The sequence below is a fragment of the Enhydra lutris genome, unplaced genomic scaffold (assembly GCF_002288905.1).
Source record: "Enhydra lutris kenyoni isolate GAN:26980312 unplaced genomic scaffold, ASM228890v2 scaffoldscaffold14, whole genome shotgun sequence".
Taxonomy (NCBI): Eukaryota; Metazoa; Chordata; class Mammalia; order Carnivora; family Mustelidae; genus Enhydra; species Enhydra lutris.
Genome location: NW_019154098.1, coordinates 27,083,015 through 27,101,086, shown reverse-complemented (window position 1 = coordinate 27,101,086; position 18,072 = coordinate 27,083,015). Strand labels below are relative to the sequence as shown.

Here is an 18,072-nt window from a genome sequence, read left to right as displayed (position 1 = left end):
CACAGGTTCCAAAGTATGCATGCTATTGAATTGCTTTTAAGGAATCTTGCCATATTTAAATATCAGCCAACCAGGCATTTGAATGACTTCTCAGTGGAGTGTTCCGTTGCTTTTCAGAAAGCTGCATGTCCACAGGGGGCTCCCGTGATCATTCCAGTGGTTCTGAACAAGGCTAGAGAACATTCACAGGACTTTTTAGACTTCAGCAAATCCTGATGAGTATTTCTACTCCTGCTTACTCTTTATTGTTTTTCCCAAGGTGCTCAGGATTTTAAAAGATAGGAAAGAAGATAAAAAGGAGAAAGTGGGAGGGAAAGAGGGAACTAATTCACCAGCTGAAATTTACTTCTAACTGTAAGCCAGAAAAGACAGCTTCATGACCTTGGGCTTTGTTCTTTAATCCATAAGGCAAGTTTAGGGTCAGTGCATCTTTAGAAGCCCCAGGAAATACTGAAGTAGTATTTAAATTTTTGTTCAAACTATTCATATGTATTTCCTCTCATGGATGTTTCTATCTTTCCTCAGGATCTCAGAGAGTCTCACAAGTAATAAAGGCTTAAGAAGTACTAAATTGGGGTCTTCCATATTTCAGCATACCTTTGAGTCATAGGTTCAAATCTCTGAATTGATGAACTAATAATCATCTAAAATTATCAGATGACCAAGCTGAACACAATTATAGGAGCCTTGCAAAAAAACCAAAATTGTGCTTTGTGCCTTCTGACTTCTTTAGAAAGAATGCTCCTTAATGGACCCTAAGGTCATGATATAGTTATAAACTTATATACATAAATTATGTTTAATCATAATCTAAAAAAATCCACGTAAAACATCTTTTGTGTAGATATAGATTTACTTCCCACTTGTAAGAAAAAAATGCATATAAATTCCTATCTGTGGTAAGTATAATTTCTTAGCCACGATACTTACGTATGCACTCAGGCTGAATTCCACTCCACGTGAGGTCAGGAAGGCAAGTGCGTGTTGTAGACCCTTGGAGAAGGTGTCCTTTTTTGCAATGGAACTGCACAACACTTCCTACCTATAGCAAATTACAGAGAAACATACCAATGAAGCTTCAAATATGGCAACAAATAGAAAAAAACCTTGGATGAGAAAATGCTTTCAAAAGAAATTCTTCATGGTAGAAGCTAGAAGGAAAATATATTTAAAACGGATTTAAAATAAAATTGGAGGAAATCAAGACTGAAGAAAAAACATCTATCTATCTATCTATCTATCTATCTATCTATATATATATATCACCATCAAATATCTGAGTGTTCAATGCATGCATAGGTGCCTTTTCCACATCAGTTTGAAGAAAATATGGGAGATACCAAAAGGCCAATGAGTTCATCTAAACACAAGACAGACAGGTAGATTGTTAAATAAAGATAAATAAATAAAGATGGATGAAGACAGAGAAAAAAGATAACAACATAAGAGGCAAATGAATATGGAAGACAGTAAATGCAGTATGAGATTAGAATCAAAGGCATTTAGATGCAAAGGTTGTGATTGTAACAAATATATGCTGGAAGACATGCAATTTGAGCTAAGCTTTTAAGGATGTGAATTTTGATAAATGCACAGAACATGGTTTTCAAAGTGAGGTCCCCAGACCGGTAACCTCAGCATCATTAGGAACTTTTTTAGAAATGCATGTTTTGGGAACTTATCCCAGACCCACTGAATCAGAAACTCTGAATGGGGACCAGCAGTCTTGTTTTAACAAGCCCTCCAGGGTTTGTTAAATGAACAATAAAGTTTGAGAACAACTGATATAAAAGTAGAAAAGATAAGAACATGGTGAGAAAATGTATGAAGGTTAAAATACGTGTCATATAGTTTAGAGAAAAGTACATTTGATTGGTTGGCATGAAGAGTTCACACAGTGAGCTGGGACTTTAGGGGTTTGGGGAGGGTAAAGTGGGAAGCAGTGAGCTACAACAACAAAAAGAAAGTAGACCCCAGAGTAATGTGTATGTGGCTTTAACTCTGAAACTGATCTTGCTTGAATTAGTTATACTCCCTCTTGGAGACTTAATCTGTAAATAAAGATGAAAATATTACTTGTCTTGAGATTTGTCTTAAGCATTAAATGAAATAGGACATATAATCTGCTCAGTTCATGGATGGCACATAGGTTTTAAATAAATTCCAACTTTAATTATTAAGTCAAAGATAAATGTAGGAACAGTTTCTGAAGGGTCTCAAATGGCAGGCTATGGCATTTGAAATAGTTTTTTAATGAAAACATAAAGTTACTAAAGCTCTCAGAGAACGTAAAATTTGTGTTGAAAATTAAATTAGCCACTGCATAAAGAAACTACTAAACAAAAAGAATGACCAGCAGTAATTATAATCATGAAGCCAGCACTGCCATATTAAATTTGAAAGAATAAAAGCTGAATTAACCTGTGGCATCAGACTTGGGAAGGATGTTGTTTACTCAAACTACGATTACAAGAAGAAATCATCAGGGTTTATTAAATGATTACTGCTGAAGGACAAGGTGAGGAATATTTAGTGTCTTCCATCTCAGCCTTCCCCAGCAACTAGAGGCTGAGAATGATCAGTAATCCTCTTAGCACATTTCACAAATACCCCATTTCCTTCCTTCTCAGTTAGTTCCTACTCACACCTCCCACAGCAGTAGGAGACTAAGCTTCAAGTGACAGAATTGGACCCAAGATTCCATTTGGACCTTGAGAGTGGCTAAATGCTACCATTTCTCATATTCTCATTATTACCCAGAGCTGTGTTATACCACAGACTCTCCATTCCAACTGTCACTCTCTGATAGCAACCTTTATTCTTCCAGTTATTTTACATTGTGTCTTCCAAGAAACCCTCATGATAGCTTTGAGGAGATCTCTTATGCCCTTGACAACCCATTTTGCCCAGGGCCACTACACCGTTCAACTCCAGGAGCTCTGTTCACCCTGTATTCAACATAAACGAAATCCTTCAAATTGTGCTCCAGGGCACACAGTTCACATACTTTGAAGTTATGCAATATGGCGTTGTATGTTTTGGCTTTCTCATATGGACTAGATTATATGACTGATCATGTAAACTTGGCAATTCTGTTTTTCAGTTGAACCAGTTTTACAAAACCCATTACCTCTACCAATCCAGCAATCCTACTTTACCGTAGACCTCAGTTAATGGTTGCCATCTTCTACCCATAAATCTCCAAGCATTCATTTACCACCAGATATTGATCATTTTACTTCCTAAATCTTAAACTGTCTCCCTCTGTCTCTCCACTTATATGTCCCGCTTTAGTCCTCAATATCTTTTCTACAGGTTTGGTTCTCAAATTTTAGCAGATATCATAATCAGGAGGACTTACCAGAACACAGATAGATGAGCCTCCCTTGAAAGTTTTTGACCGGGTAGATCTAGGGGACACTATTTCCAACAAGTTCTTAAATCATACTGCTGCTGCTTGGTCAGCAACGACATTTTGAGAACTACTGTCATAATTATAATAATCATAATTATAGTTATGATAATCCTCTAACTTGTTTCCATTATTCCAGTGTTGAACACATTAAATTTGTTTTCCATATAAAGTCAGAGTGATCAAAATAAATAAAATCTTAAAATCTTTAAAAAAAAAAAAAAAAAAAAGAAGTGGCACCTGAGTGGATCAGTGGGTTGAGCCTCTGCCTTCGGCTCAGGTCATGATCTCAGGGTCCTGGGATTGAGCCCCAAGTCGGGCTCTCTGCTTGGCGGGGAGCCTGTTCCCCTCTCCTCTCTGCCTGTCTCTCTGCCTACTTGTGATCTCTGTCAAATAAAGTCAGAGTGATCTACATGGAAGTATGACCTTAGAATTCTTCTTCTTAAAATCTTTACTATGATAAAATTACATTATGTTAACTTGACAGATAAAAGCCCCTATAACCTGACCATGGGCCATCTCTCTCGCTTCATCACTGACCATTTACTTTTACTCAAATTGTGCTCTTATATTACTGAATTTTTGTAATGCCCTTTGCATGCATATTTTCATGCTGTTTACCCTGCGTAGAATGTCTTTCCCTACTTTTTTTTTTTTTCCCTAGATCTTACCCTAAAAGATTTAGCTTAGACATTTCTAGAAAGGCTTCCCTACAGCAACAGATTGGGAGAACTTTCTTTTATGTGCTCCCTTAACAACTTTCAAAGTTGCCAATGTTATCATCTATCCTATGAAATCACCCACATATCAGAGGTTAGTTTCTCTAGACTAGGGACTATGTTACTCACCCGTGTGCACAAAGAACTCTTGAAAATCTTAGATCTACTGAAGGAATGAGGATGAATAATTTAGTGACAAATGACAAAATCATTTGATTACTTAACTTAAAAAGATTTAACGTGTCTATAGTTTCTTTCTTTCTTCCTTCCTCCCTCCCTCCTTTTCTTTCTTTCTTTCTTTCTTTCTTTTTCTTTCTTTCTTTCTTTCTTTCTTTCTTTCTTTCTTTCTTTCTTTCTTTTCTTTCTTACGTAGTTAGAAAACCCAGTTTACTTGAGAACAGTAGAAAAGACCAGGTAGTATCTTAATTTCCTTAAGACAAGTTTTCTCCTCATAGGCATTCTGGAATCTTTGGGTTTGTGGGTCAAAGGACCAGACTGTTTTAATAGACAGGCCTATAATTCAGTGCTGTCTGTATACCTCATATTTCAGTGGTCACCTGTCCTACAGAACATTGAACTTGTTCCCCAAATTTAGTATAAAGGATAGTTTGAAAAAGAGGTCAAATGTGCCCAAGTTTCCAAACTTCCAGGCACATCTTATAAAAGAGCATTTATCATTCATTTTACCAACTCTCTCTGCTAAATAAAGGACCCAAAAGGATAAGAGTTAACTGCCAGTGTTAGGTGAGGCTCCTCTTCTCTCCTCAAATCAATTTATTTGCAATTCTGAGCAATCACTGAGAAACAAGGTGGGCAAGAGCTTAATCCAGTATAGTACGGCCGCCAATAAAAGGTTTTTCTTTCCGATCAACCTACATCCAGATAGAGGGTGCTCTAGAGAGCTGTTTCCTGCACGGTTTGTGTCCTCAGTCATAGTCCAGAGGATTCTGAGAAGCTGTAGGAATAAGCAGGCACAGATTCAAGTCCTGGCTTTATCTCCGTCATGGAAAGGGACTGTACGTCATGGGGCAGAGCCTTATTTATTCCCTGTACACCACCTGGACAGAGCCCGGGGAGAGTGACTTCCCAGGAATATCCACATTGGTACACGTCTATAGTTTCTTAAAGAAGAGTGATATCCCAGCCATACTTTACATAGGAAGCTAAATCACTATTTATTCTTTGAAGGGTACATTTGGGCTATTTCATTAATACTTGATGTTAGTAAGATATAAGAAATATGTTGGATTACATAGCCCTTTTTTTTCACTTGTAAGACTTTTTTCCCTTATTTATTTCTGTAAACTTTTCTGAAGTCATCATAAATACTGCTTTAGATATTAATCAGATGCCAGAGAAGTAAGATCTATTTAAATGTGTTTTATCTATTTTTTCAAGTTCACAAATAACTATGTACTAACTATTTTTGTCAGTCACAAATACTTATACTATATATCTAATATATGTAGAAATTAACAAATTTAATAATTGATTAATTTTTTGTTCAGTGTTTATTATAGTTAAATCAATTAGCAAAACTTTCTTCAAATATCAGTGGATTAATAAATGCCTTTCCAGTTATAAGACCACTTAATATTATGTTTTACATATAGTTGTTCACCCTTTCCAACTTGTGATAAGAGGTCCTTCTGATTCTAAATTAGCTTCTAACATGCATAATATAATTTGATTATATTTGTAAAAATATTTGAAAATATTTGTAGAAACAAATAATTTTCCTTTATCTAATTCAAAAAATTTGTGGAAAATAATTCATGTACAATTTTCCCACCAATAATTACCAATAAAAGTGCTCTGTTTATATAACTAATTATATATAATGCAAAAATATTGAATATTATTTTTATATCAGGAATTAAAATTTCTCTATTTTGTTTTAACTGCAGCCAGTGTTTGAATAAAAATCACTTTAAGTTGGACCCAATTAGTGTATTTTGTGTGAAAGCATTATAAAATTATAAGACATGTCTATTTAGTAAATATAATTTATCTTTTTAAACTACTTCTTTTTTTATTTCTTTATTTTAAATGTTATATCTCAGTTCCTAAGCCATGAAGCTTAGATAGCTAATCAAGGCATAATACACATTTTGTATAAATTTAGAATATTCTAAGTAAGATCTTTCTCTTTCATGATATTTCATAGCAAATGACTTTTGCTTTCCTAGAATTTTCATCATTGTATTTATGTGTGTCTGATTTTTAACATCACATATAAAATATATTTAATATATATTTATGTAGCATACATATATTTTATGTATATATATAAAACTAAGAATTCCCAATTTATATACTTCCTCTGTAGTATATTTTAACAACCATTTTTTATTTGTATTTTTTACTATGTGTTTACACTAAACATTTTACCCAAGAAAAAATGAAGTAGCTTCTAAAAAAAGGCATACATAGAGTTTTATTATTAAAACGATGTAGAAAGGCAGGATCATAAAATTGAAGGGAGAAAACATACGCTTAAGATAAGATGCAAGGAAATTTCACTGAGCATCAATATCAGCCCTGAGGTTCCTGGCTTAGAAAAATTAAGTTTTAAGATATCCTATGAGTTTATATTAAAAATTATCATATTTTAATTAAGAACACTTGATTTATGTTTTAAAATTCATGTCATGGTCATCATTTAAAAGCAATAAATCACTATGTGGCATATTTGTCCCATTCAATGTACTTATGTACTAATTGAGATTATAATCTGAAAATCATACATCACCACCATCTTTATTTTGGTAGCGCTAAAAATCTTACTCTTCAATGTCTTGGCATTATAGATCTAGAGTCAGATTAAAAACATTTCATAACTATAATAACTTTAATGTAACATACCCTAACTCCTAATGATGTTGTCCTCCAAACTCACAGCTCAATTTAAAGAATGATACAGCTGTCAGTGAAATACGTGTGTCTGGCATTTATTCCATAATTAATCTAGATGTTGGATCAATCATTTTGACAGCTGCTTCCTTCACTACCAATCTATCTTTAGCCAAACATTATTCCAGCTTACAATATTTTGGATATAACAGAAATTACGTTGAGTACTTTTTTCAAAATGAGAGTTTTTGTCATCTCTAGCAACAGGTAATAATATCTATGTCCAAAAATCTATGATATAATCTATATAGAAAAAGAGTGAATAAACATATTAAAGAAAAAAATCAAGAAAATGATTTGAGTGCTTGTGTAATTCATAACCTTCCCCCTTTCTCTTGTCCCTCTCAGAAGTCAACTTCTTAACAGCTATAATTTTATTTAAGCCACTGTTGTCCACCTGATCAAATCAGATGTAGGTACAAAAGTTGAGACATTCTGATTCTCTCTCTAGAAATCTGGAACTGAGATTGAGACAATTAATTATTTTCTTTATGTGGCTGAAAGATAAATAGAAAAATGCAGCTTTTGTCATATATCCAATTTCCAAAAGAAAAAACAAAGTAGGCAAACATAGAGTAGTGGAAAAGACTGAGTCCTATTGTCCAGTTGCTAGATCCTGGGCTTGATAGGTCTTTCCTAGATCCCTTTCCTTGGGGTCTTTGACAAACCTGCACATGGCTTGTAATGCTTTTAGGCTTAAGCTATCTCAAATAGCTTCTCTTAACTTGCAAGCAAAAGTTTTTCGCAACCAATAAAAATGGTTTTTCCAGAATTCTATTTGGAATGTACCAATACATTAATTATCAGTTAGGATTATATAAACTTCTAAAATTTCCATTGGCTCCATATAGTTTTAGTAAATATATTTGGTATATATATACATATAAACACACAAACCAATCATATGCATGTAAGAAAGCTGAAGTCCCTAATTTAACATAATCAGTATATCATTTGTCCTTTTAAAAAAGACTAATGTAATTATATAAAGTTTATCATATTTGAAATTCTAGTCTATTCATATTTATCTGAGTAGAATATGATGATCCAATGCATGTCTACTGTCAAATAATATACTTTTAGGGTTAGATTAACTTTGGGAGAACATTTTTCAATGGTTATGATAGAATTCTTATAATGCAGAATAAATGATTCTATTCATTTCATTGGACGACTGTACTAAATTCATTCTTACTCATTTCCATTCTCATTATTTCAAAGGGTATGTATTAGAAAGGACTCACACTCTTCAGAAAATCACCTGAGTTAGTGCACAAACACTAACCACAATTCTGTGTTCTCTCAGGATACCGTCACTGATTGCTTGGTCATCAAAGCCAAGTCACGTTCTGTTCCAGTTTCTTCATCTATATGATGAGGACTAATTCTCTTTAATGAGTTGTCCATTTTTCAGGATTTAGATCAATTGATAAAACATTTTATAAAGATATGAATCTAAATTTTTCTGAAAACACCAATGTAATGGAGACTGAGACACCTTTTTTTATATTTTTGTCTTATGTAGACAGCCCTGAGGCAAACCGGAAGAATTGGAAATGCCATCAAATCAATGTTCATACTGTGCCTGAACTGTAGATAAATGGAAACTATTTTTAGCAACAAAAATATGGCACCTTTGATGAATACTTTATTTAGAAATGGATGTTTTTCAGGTTCCCACTGAATTTCACACGAAATAGTACAATTTAGAAAAGTCTGCAACACAAGGCAATTGGGTAATGAGTAAATTGGCTATTTCCTCATGGAGTCAGTATGCACTTTGGCTCCCCTAAGGTTCCTGTAATGAAAAACTTGCTGAATCTCTACATAAAATCTAAATTAGAAAAAGAAAATAAGAAAGTCAACCACACATGACTGGGCATGCTGAAGAATTCCAATGTAACAATCCAGCAATTGGGGATAAATTATTTTCTCAGAAATTTCCCATGTCTGTGGAAATGTTTAAAAATACTTTAGTATTATACACACATTATAAGATAAACATATTTTAATCTAATTGCTTTGTTGAATAACCATATTTTTATATGTTTGCAAAATAACCTCTTTTATCTTTATTTTTCCTCACTCTCTCACATCCACCTTTAGAATTTATCCATTCATCCCCTCATTTCTTCTTACTTAGCTCTCTCTTATGTTCTAGCTATTACTTATGGATTTTCCTATGCTCACAGCTGTCTTCAATTTTTCTTTTGTTTTATTGTTATGATCAGTTAGGCTCTTTTCTTAAACCATATTTTTCTTCTCTTAATTTCTTTTACTTCCAAGCTTTTGTTGCCTTTTACCCTTTTTTATACAGTTATGAATACAGATATAAGCATGTTTTCTATTTCTGCCAACACGATTATATGCACATGAATCAAAGAAGCCTTTTGATCTAGTTTTATATCGAGTAGAAATATTTTTTAAAGTACTCACTTGAAAACCAAACGTATTGTTCTGAGATCCATGCCTTGGGACTCCTGGATTTTCACATGAGGTACGGGTGGGTTCTAAAAATGAAGATTATAAACATAATATTCCTTTAAAATTTGTAATGGTATTTAAATGTATATTTCTCAAATACAAAACAATTTTGAGTTATCTGGGGCTTAATGAAAAGGACTATGGGTAATAATAAAGAGTATAAATCTAATAGCGTCTTCCCATGGACAGAAGCCTGCTAATCTTATTCAGGTGTACTGTAATATACACAAACTATGCAATTCTTGAAATCTGAACCCTTCTAATATAAAGGTGGATAAAAACATTAAGGAAAAATGAAGCATATGAAAAAAGAACACAGATATAAAACATTTGCTCAAGTACTTTGCTAAACTATAATCTCAGGTATATTCCCCTCAAGAAGTAAGAGTTTTTCCAGAAACAGGATTTAGTTATTTGCATTTGTCATGGACACCTGTAGGAGATTCAGGTATAAAAATGGTAAAACTAGTAGTGTCTGAGTTGACTAGTTTGATGGCAGATTATTTGGTTGATTTACCAAACATGGCAATTAATTTAAGACTATAGAAATGTGTGCAGAGCCATTTTGAAATCAATGTATCTTTTTTTTTTTTTTTTTTTTTTTTTTTTTAGTGATCTCCATGACAAGCATGGAGCCCAGTGCAGGGCTTGCACTCAGGACCTTGAGCTCAAGACCTGAGTTGGGATCAAGAGTTGGATGCTTAGCTGACTGAGCCACCCAGGCGCCCCATCAATGTATCTTTTTTATGAATTTTTGGAGCAAGTTTAATATCATTTGACTATGATTCATTAATCATAAGAATATATACAAATGTTAGTACTTAATGCTACTAATCTAAGAGCTTTTTTATTTTTCAATTTATTGATAAACAAGAAAGTTATTTTGAGTGTTCCTCTGGGAAGTTTTAAATGCTAAATACAACATCATATGTTTTAATAGTATTCATTTTCAGTGTCCTCTAATTGCTTCTATATTTTACATTTGTTTTTTCATATTTAACTATAGTTTGTAGGACAGAGAAAATAACTAATACATATATACTAATAATGCATTACTAGTATCTAGTAATTACAAAATTACTGAGAATAATCATCCTTTAATTAATATTACCTATACAGTGAGGTGATGAACCACTCCAAGTGCCATCTGCTTGACATATTCTGGTGCTTGATCCCACTAATATGAAAGGAGAATTGCAGCTAAATGAAACCTCTGACTGGTATATAAAGCTTTTGCCTTCTCTTTTCCCTTGGGCAGGTATACCAGGGTCACCACAAAACTTTGCTGGAAATGAAAAGAAAGATATTTATAGCAAGGATTTAGGATTCATCAGAGTAACAGTTTAGAAAAATGATGAAAATAACTGGAATATTGAACTAAAGTGACATGTTATTCACGTTAATGTATCCCAAAGAAATTTTTTTAGCTTTTGTCTATGTAATAAATACTGAATGTACAAATCAGCATAATATTTGAAAAAAGTCCAATTGAGGTGTTTTCCATCTAGTAGACCACCTTAATAACTACAGAATTTTTTTTGTATTTTTGTTGTTGTTTTGTATTGACCAGAATCAAACCACACATTTATGCAAATTGATTGTGAAGTTGGGGTATACTTCTGAAAAGGCATGTGATTCACAGAAAGCTCTGTCAGAAAGAGCCAGCCCATAATGATCTGGGGTGTACTCTCCAGAATGCTCTTTTTATGTGTATATAACAGATACACTTATTTGTTCTGTTGTAATCTGTTGAACACTCAAGCTCATAACCCCAGTGTTTTGCTGTCTTCCTCTTTGTAATATGGTGAGGGATTTTCTAGTGTTTTTTAAAGATTAAAGAAGACCAATAGAGTCCAATCTATACCAAACCAAGGAATCTCAATGTTCCAAAACTGTTGAAGATACCATCTTGACAGAATTTTTAAACAAATTGGATACACTATTTCATTCAACATATATTTCCTAACAACTAAAAGAACCTATTCTAAGAAGTTTTAGGCACTTAAATTTATCGGTAAACAAACTAAGGTCCCTGCCCTTGTGGAATTTATGTATTTGTGAGGGAAACAAAAATAAATAAATAAATATAATAAGTAGAAAAGTAACATGTGGGAAGGTAGTGAGTCCCATGTGGAGAAACAGTATGGGAAGAAGGAGATATGGACTGTGTATGTTGGGTGTGATAAATGGTGAGGGCTAGGGTGGGTTTCAAACAAGGTGGCAAGGGCGTCCGTCACTGATGAAAGATCTGGAGGAAACAAAGCATTTAGCCATGCTGATAGCCAAGGGAGATCATTTAGGTAAGGAAATAGCACTGCCAAAGCCCTATGCTGAAACATGTCCAACATGTTGGGGGAAAAATAAGGCTAGTGAAGCTGGAGTAGAATGAGCATGCCGAAGTATAAGGAATGAGATCAGATGGTTTCAAATCTAGTAGATAACCTAGACAAAGATAACATATGCTTTCAATTTGTTTGTTGTAGTAAAAATACATATTTTTTATCATTTTAACCAATTTAAAGCATACTTGATTTTTTTAAAATTTGCAGATTCAGCACCTGAAAGGTTATGCCCCTAATAAGGCAAACAAACAGTAATATCCAAACATTTTTAAGTATAAATATTCCCTTAGGATGGCGCATGCTGCAAACCAAAGATATTTTTGAGGCTGAGAGGAAACCACTAACTGAACAGGACATCAACTATGACAACAGGAATAAACTAGAAATGTTCCAGGCAAACAGAATACCTCAGTCTTAAGCTCAAGGTACAAAGAGAGACTCTTCCTGAAATTCAAAACTCTAGGAGAGACCTGAATTTTGAAACCTCTTTTTAGGAAGTTTTTGTTTTCTTTTTAAAGGAGTTAAAGTTAATGCTAATTATGAAATAACTATTCAATGAAATAAACTTAGGGGAAAATTTCAGAGTAAAGTAACACAGGTAAAATAAACATTTGTTTAGTGTGTTTTGTTTTAATTTTCATTATTTCCTAAATATTGTAAATCTCTGTGCTATTAGTAATATAACATCATTTCTAGTGATAAAACATCAAACCTTAGAGGCCATGGTCTTCATCTCACTAATCTTTGTGTCTCTAGCACATTTTGAATTCCGTGGCTGTTTCCTCAGTGAACATTATCAATGGGCATTTCAGCTTTGTAATCATTTCTACTGTAAAATTATTTAGTAACCTACTTCTGAAGTGTTTCTCTCACTTACTTCTGCTGAGTCATTCCTCTCAGAATCTTATCATTATTCAACAAAGAAAAGAAAGGAGGGAGATGCAATCACGTAACTCTTCAATCCTGCCCCCTGCCTGCCCCTCACTTCCTCATCATTCCATCGGTTTCTATCTGTAGATTTTCATGTACTAAACCAAACAACCTATTAGTTTAGAGGCTTAGGACACAGGGTTTATTTTCAAAAGGCTTCAGTTCACAATGACATAAACTTTAGGATAAAAGGACATACTTTGAACAAAATGGAAGAGAAAAGACTTTCCCTTCTATAAAGTCCCTAAAATGAATGAATTTGCCTATAAATGGATAAGAGCATTAACTCTTTAGTTTACCTTTAGTTTACCTTGAATTGGAATTCATACTCTTTCATTTTGTGGCAGTGCAAACTGTAGGCCATATAACAATGTAGGGGGTCCCTTAAATGATGACAGGGTCACACAGTGACTCTACAATTTGATTCCTCTCTCTGAGACCAAGTGTCATTACCAATTAAAATGTCATGAGTAAACACACTTACTAGGAGTTCTGTTATATGTAATAGAAATCATATATGTGAAACAATTGGACAAAGTGAGCCCGAGTACATTTGGATAGTTATAATATAACATCAATAGTATTTTATTATTATATGCATTTTAATAGAACCAAAAGAGAAAATACCATAGCAAGATATTTCTTGATTGAGATTTTCCCAGTTGTATCAAACAAACTTTACCATGAACTCATCTCTGTAAATCTCCTTGTCCCTATCTATTCTGAGGTAGCCATGGAATATCTACTCTTATTTAGAGCACATTGGTCCTCAGCATAAAACACAGTTTTAAGGGACAATTTCTATGACATAGTAGCATATGATGAAATCAGGAGAAAAGAAGACAAAGGGCATAGAAAAGCCCATATGCAATTTGGTTTCCACTGTGAATGAGAAGACTGGAGGGTTCCAAGTCATTTCATCAGTTATATCTGCCTAACTTCAAGGCCATGGGACAGGTGGGGAGCTCCTCTACCCCATGCAGGGAAGGGAGGGCAGATGAGGAACAGGATCACATTAGACACCTCAGCATGAAGGCTGCCCATATCATGTGCTACAATAATTTGTGTAAAACACAAAGCTGACCTTTATTTTGTTTGCAGTCCTCCAAATTAATTTTCAAGTGACACTTGCTGGAACATATATTGTAAAGTGACTCCTGTAAGAAAATATTAATCCCTCTTCTCTATGCTTACCCTAATCATTTTAGGTATAATCACAAGCATTATCATGACAAATAGTATCATAAGAACTTGATTTGAATGACCATGTCAAGTAACATGGATTTATTGTGGAAAGAAATTTGGGAGTAAATTGGAGCACTCAGTTGAGACACACTGGATAAAATGAGAATAACTTCTCCAGTAGTAGAATTAATCTTAAAGAGTCTTTAATTTGAGAAATAATTTTTTAAGAAGGTTGCAAGCAAAACAGTTTAGTTTAATATTTAGAGTCAGATCAAAGAGAACATAACAGTAAGATTACAGGAAAAGTACACTGGTAAATATGATTTCCTATTGAATTTTAATTATGCCTCAGAATGCGCTTTAACAATCTCATATTTGTTTTAACAGCTATAATCTCAGTCAAGTAGTTTCAAGAGAGTGGACATGGGAAAATACAATTTTAAGTATAGAAATTATACTTACGTAAGCACTGTGGTACTTCCCCACTCCAGGTACCATTCCCTACACATGTCAGAACTGCAGGAAAGGATAGTTCATAGCCTGGAGAACAGATGTAGCTAATACTAAAGCCCCAGTCAAAATTTGTTCCTTCCAACCTTCCATTAGAAATCTGGGGAGGCGCTGGGCAGGTAACAGCTGCAATTACATTAAAAGTAATTAGACACAGCTGTTGAAATATCCCGGGTATTAAAAAAAAAGAAAAAAAAAAGAAAAGAAAAAAAATCACCAGAAGAAGCAATATGTGCTAATTTAACCTTTCGGAGGACAATATGGTGTGACATGTTTTATTCTCCTGGTAGTAGTCCTGAAACATCCCTGGAATTAATCCCTCTAGGATGTGACTATTTCTTGGCAACATAATGGCTACTGGTTGTCAGAGATTCTCTTAGAAAATAACAAGCTGCCTGACAGCTAAGGGAAGCAAATAGAGGGTGACCTTCCATCTAGTATACTGTAACTGATAAATTATTGGTTTTATATAAAATTATTTTTCCAATGACCTTTAGACAGCCTGAACATCAGGGCTGTTCGGCTATATGTAGTGTCAACATTGTAGCAAGGAATTTGTAAGTAATTCTGTGACATTGGAAAAAACTTATTTCAGGTATCTCTTTAAAATATCCAAATTGGTTCTATCAACCACTTAAATTCATATGTTAAAATTTACTGTAGGGTTTTTAAATAAATTATTAAATGTTTAAACATTTATTTTAAAATTTGTTTTATAAGCTGGCTTCAAGGAAAGATGGGTAGGATAACGTGACAGAGATGAAGGGAAAAAGAGGGGCACACATTGCAAAATCTAAAAATGAGGTATGTCTATTTGTATGACCACCAACATATATGAATAATTCTTGGAGTTACATTATCATTAACAGAATCAATTAATTATGTATGAAATAACTTCTAAATATAAGATGTGTGTTCATATACTTTCATATATTAATTATATATATACAGTGATCAGATTTAGAAACAGTGTAATCAGAAGAAAAAGACACACATTGAAACTATTCTTTTTGTTAAACTGTCAATTCACAGATGTTTAGAAAGAGACCTGAATGAGAAATCTCAGTTCTATTATAAAACAATAGAAATAGCCTGATATTGCATCTACAGTATTCCATAAATAATCAGAAAAATTGGCAAAAAAATCCTATCTCCAGTGAAAAAATAAAGAGCATAAAGTAACAAATTTATGCCTCTATGGACAACAAGATTAATTCTGGATTGCACTAAGAAACATGTTGTTTATGAAGAGTTAGTTTTACAATTTAGTATGACTATCTCAAGTTACAGAAAGTTTTTTTCTCATCTTTGAGTTGTTTGACCCAAGTGGATCATCAAGTTAAAATTCTAATTCATTAAGCTTATAGTCTCTTTTAAATAGTCACTAATCAATATAAATGATGAAGGTGAGTACATATCAGAGCACATGATATTTTTGTTGTTTTGGATGCACTAAAAATCATTGTCATTACCCATAATAAGATATAGTATTTTTCTTGAAACAGTTTAAATTCTCTATTTATTTTCTGTATGGTTTTAAAATAAAAACTACAGTAGTCAATTTTCAGTATCAGAAAAAAGTGAAATAAAAAAAATGCTGCTTAAGCTTACTTTACATTTTTCACATTAAAAAGTAAATATACAGCAGTTATCACTAATAATATTGAAGAAATTATCATACCTCTACAAGTTGGCATTACTCCACTCCATGTGCCATTAGTTGTACAAGTTCTAATTCTAGAACCATTCAATTCCATTGTATAGCCTGGCTGGCACATGTAAGAGACATTTTGTCCAACCACATAATCATCTCCATATCTCAGTCCATTGGCTGGTATACCTGGGTCTCCACAACTGATTACTATCAGTATTGGATTAGAAGAGCAGATGGTTAATGTACCATTTAATGGAGAGCAGTAGTAAGCATATGGCATACTTAATATATAAGTAGGGAAAATTAGTTATCATGCTCATTTTCAATCATAAAACATAAGCATATTTAAACCACACACTGGGAATTCCTGATTATGATCAGGTATGTTTATTACAGATTCTATGCATATGGTTCAGAAACTGTCATTTAGACTCTGAAGAGGCTAGGTTAATAAACTATTATACTGTAAGGCGCTCTGATGCAGTAACCCCTTTTAATATGCATTAGGGGATCATGGAGAAATCATCCTATAGAGTCAAGATTTCTAATATAACATTTGAAATCTATGCATTCATATATATGGCAAGTGAAATCTCTAACTGATTAGGCTTGGTGGACTGAGAGCATATTTTCTTCACAGTGTTACTCAGCTGGATATTATAATAGTTTGGATTTTTTTTTGTTTTTTGTTTTGAGAGAGTATGGGTAAAGTACAAGTGGGGGCAGCAGGGGGGAGGTGGGAGGGGCAAAAGGAGAGGGAGAGAGAGAATCTTAAGCAGGCTCCACACCCAGTACAGAGCCTGACTCAGGGCTGGATCTCACCATCCTGAGACCATGCCCTGAGCCAAAATCAAGTGTCAGATGCCTAACCAAATGAACCTCCCTGGTGCCCCCATAATAGTTTTTTTTCTTTTTTGAAGATTTTATTTATTTACTTGACAGACAGAGATCACAAGTAGGCAGAGAGGCAGGCAGGGGTTGGGGGGAACAGGCTCCCCCACTGAGCAGAAAGCCCAATGTGGGGCTCGATCTCAGAGCCCTGAGATCATGACTGGAGCCGAAGGCAGAGGCTTGACCCACTGAGCCACTCAGGCACCCCCCACCCCATAATAGTTTTTAATTAAAACAATGCTAGGTTCAAAAAGAATACTTCCTATTGAATAAATGAAATAATGAATAAGCTATAAAATATGAATCTATTACACGCAGGGCAGGATACATGATTTGTGGCAATGAAAATGCCAAGCTAGGGACAGAGAAATCAATTTACCATTTTCGCCAACTCATTGCCAACTCAAGTGAAAGAATGACCTCCAAGAAATTGCAACCTCCACTCTGGGAGGCATTTACTTTCTGGATCGGGGATCAGTGACAGGCCTACATAAAATTCTTACTAAATATGTCTTGCTGTTGCCAGCCCAGGACAGGGAGAGCTGCTGCCCTGTTCTGCTCTAAGACTCTGTAAATATCCGCAACTTCTACCCATTTCACGCTTGCATCCAGGCCTCACAAAGGGGTGGAAGAAAATTGCAATGTGAGCCTCCCATTGTTGATGACACCATGGACTGGCTGGGCAGAGAGCATCAGTGACCCCAGAGTAGGAGTGAAAATGGGGAGGTCAGGCAAGGCCAGGGATACCACATGGTAGAGGGTGAATGGCCTGTAACCCATTCTAGGAAGACGGAGGCAGAGAGGCTGACTGTGCATAAACAGAGGCTCCAAGCCCTCAGCACATGCTCCATTGTCCCAGTAGATTTCACTTAAAAAATACAAATTTAAAGCTGAAATTAAGAATTTTAAGACACCAATCACAGAGCTTTAAACCCCAGCAAGGGACCCTTTTGAGCACGAGTTTCTCTTAATTTTATTAGCCCATAAAGCTAGCTCTGTTACATATACAATATTATCATTTATGATGCCACA

The 18,072-nt window shown here is 34.3% G+C and overlaps 1 protein-coding gene across 2 annotated transcripts in view; it reads right to left on the bottom strand.

Moving 5' to 3' along the window:
* LOC111146567 (CUB and Sushi multiple domains 3) overlaps positions 1-18,072 on the bottom strand; it is a 1,261,269-nt gene that overhangs the window by 20,475 nt on the left and 1,222,722 nt on the right. For both annotated transcript variants that reach the window (XM_022502159.1, XM_022502160.1), the window contains 5 exons: positions 16,177-16,356; positions 14,448-14,621; positions 10,640-10,813; positions 9,481-9,554; positions 931-1,042 (listed from right to left, as the gene is read on the bottom strand). In XM_022502159.1, coding sequence (XP_022357867.1) covers positions 931-1,042; positions 9,481-9,554; positions 10,640-10,813; positions 14,448-14,621; positions 16,177-16,356 — 714 coding nt within the window. The remainder of the gene's footprint in view (positions 1-930; positions 1,043-9,480; positions 9,555-10,639; positions 10,814-14,447; positions 14,622-16,176; positions 16,357-18,072) is intronic.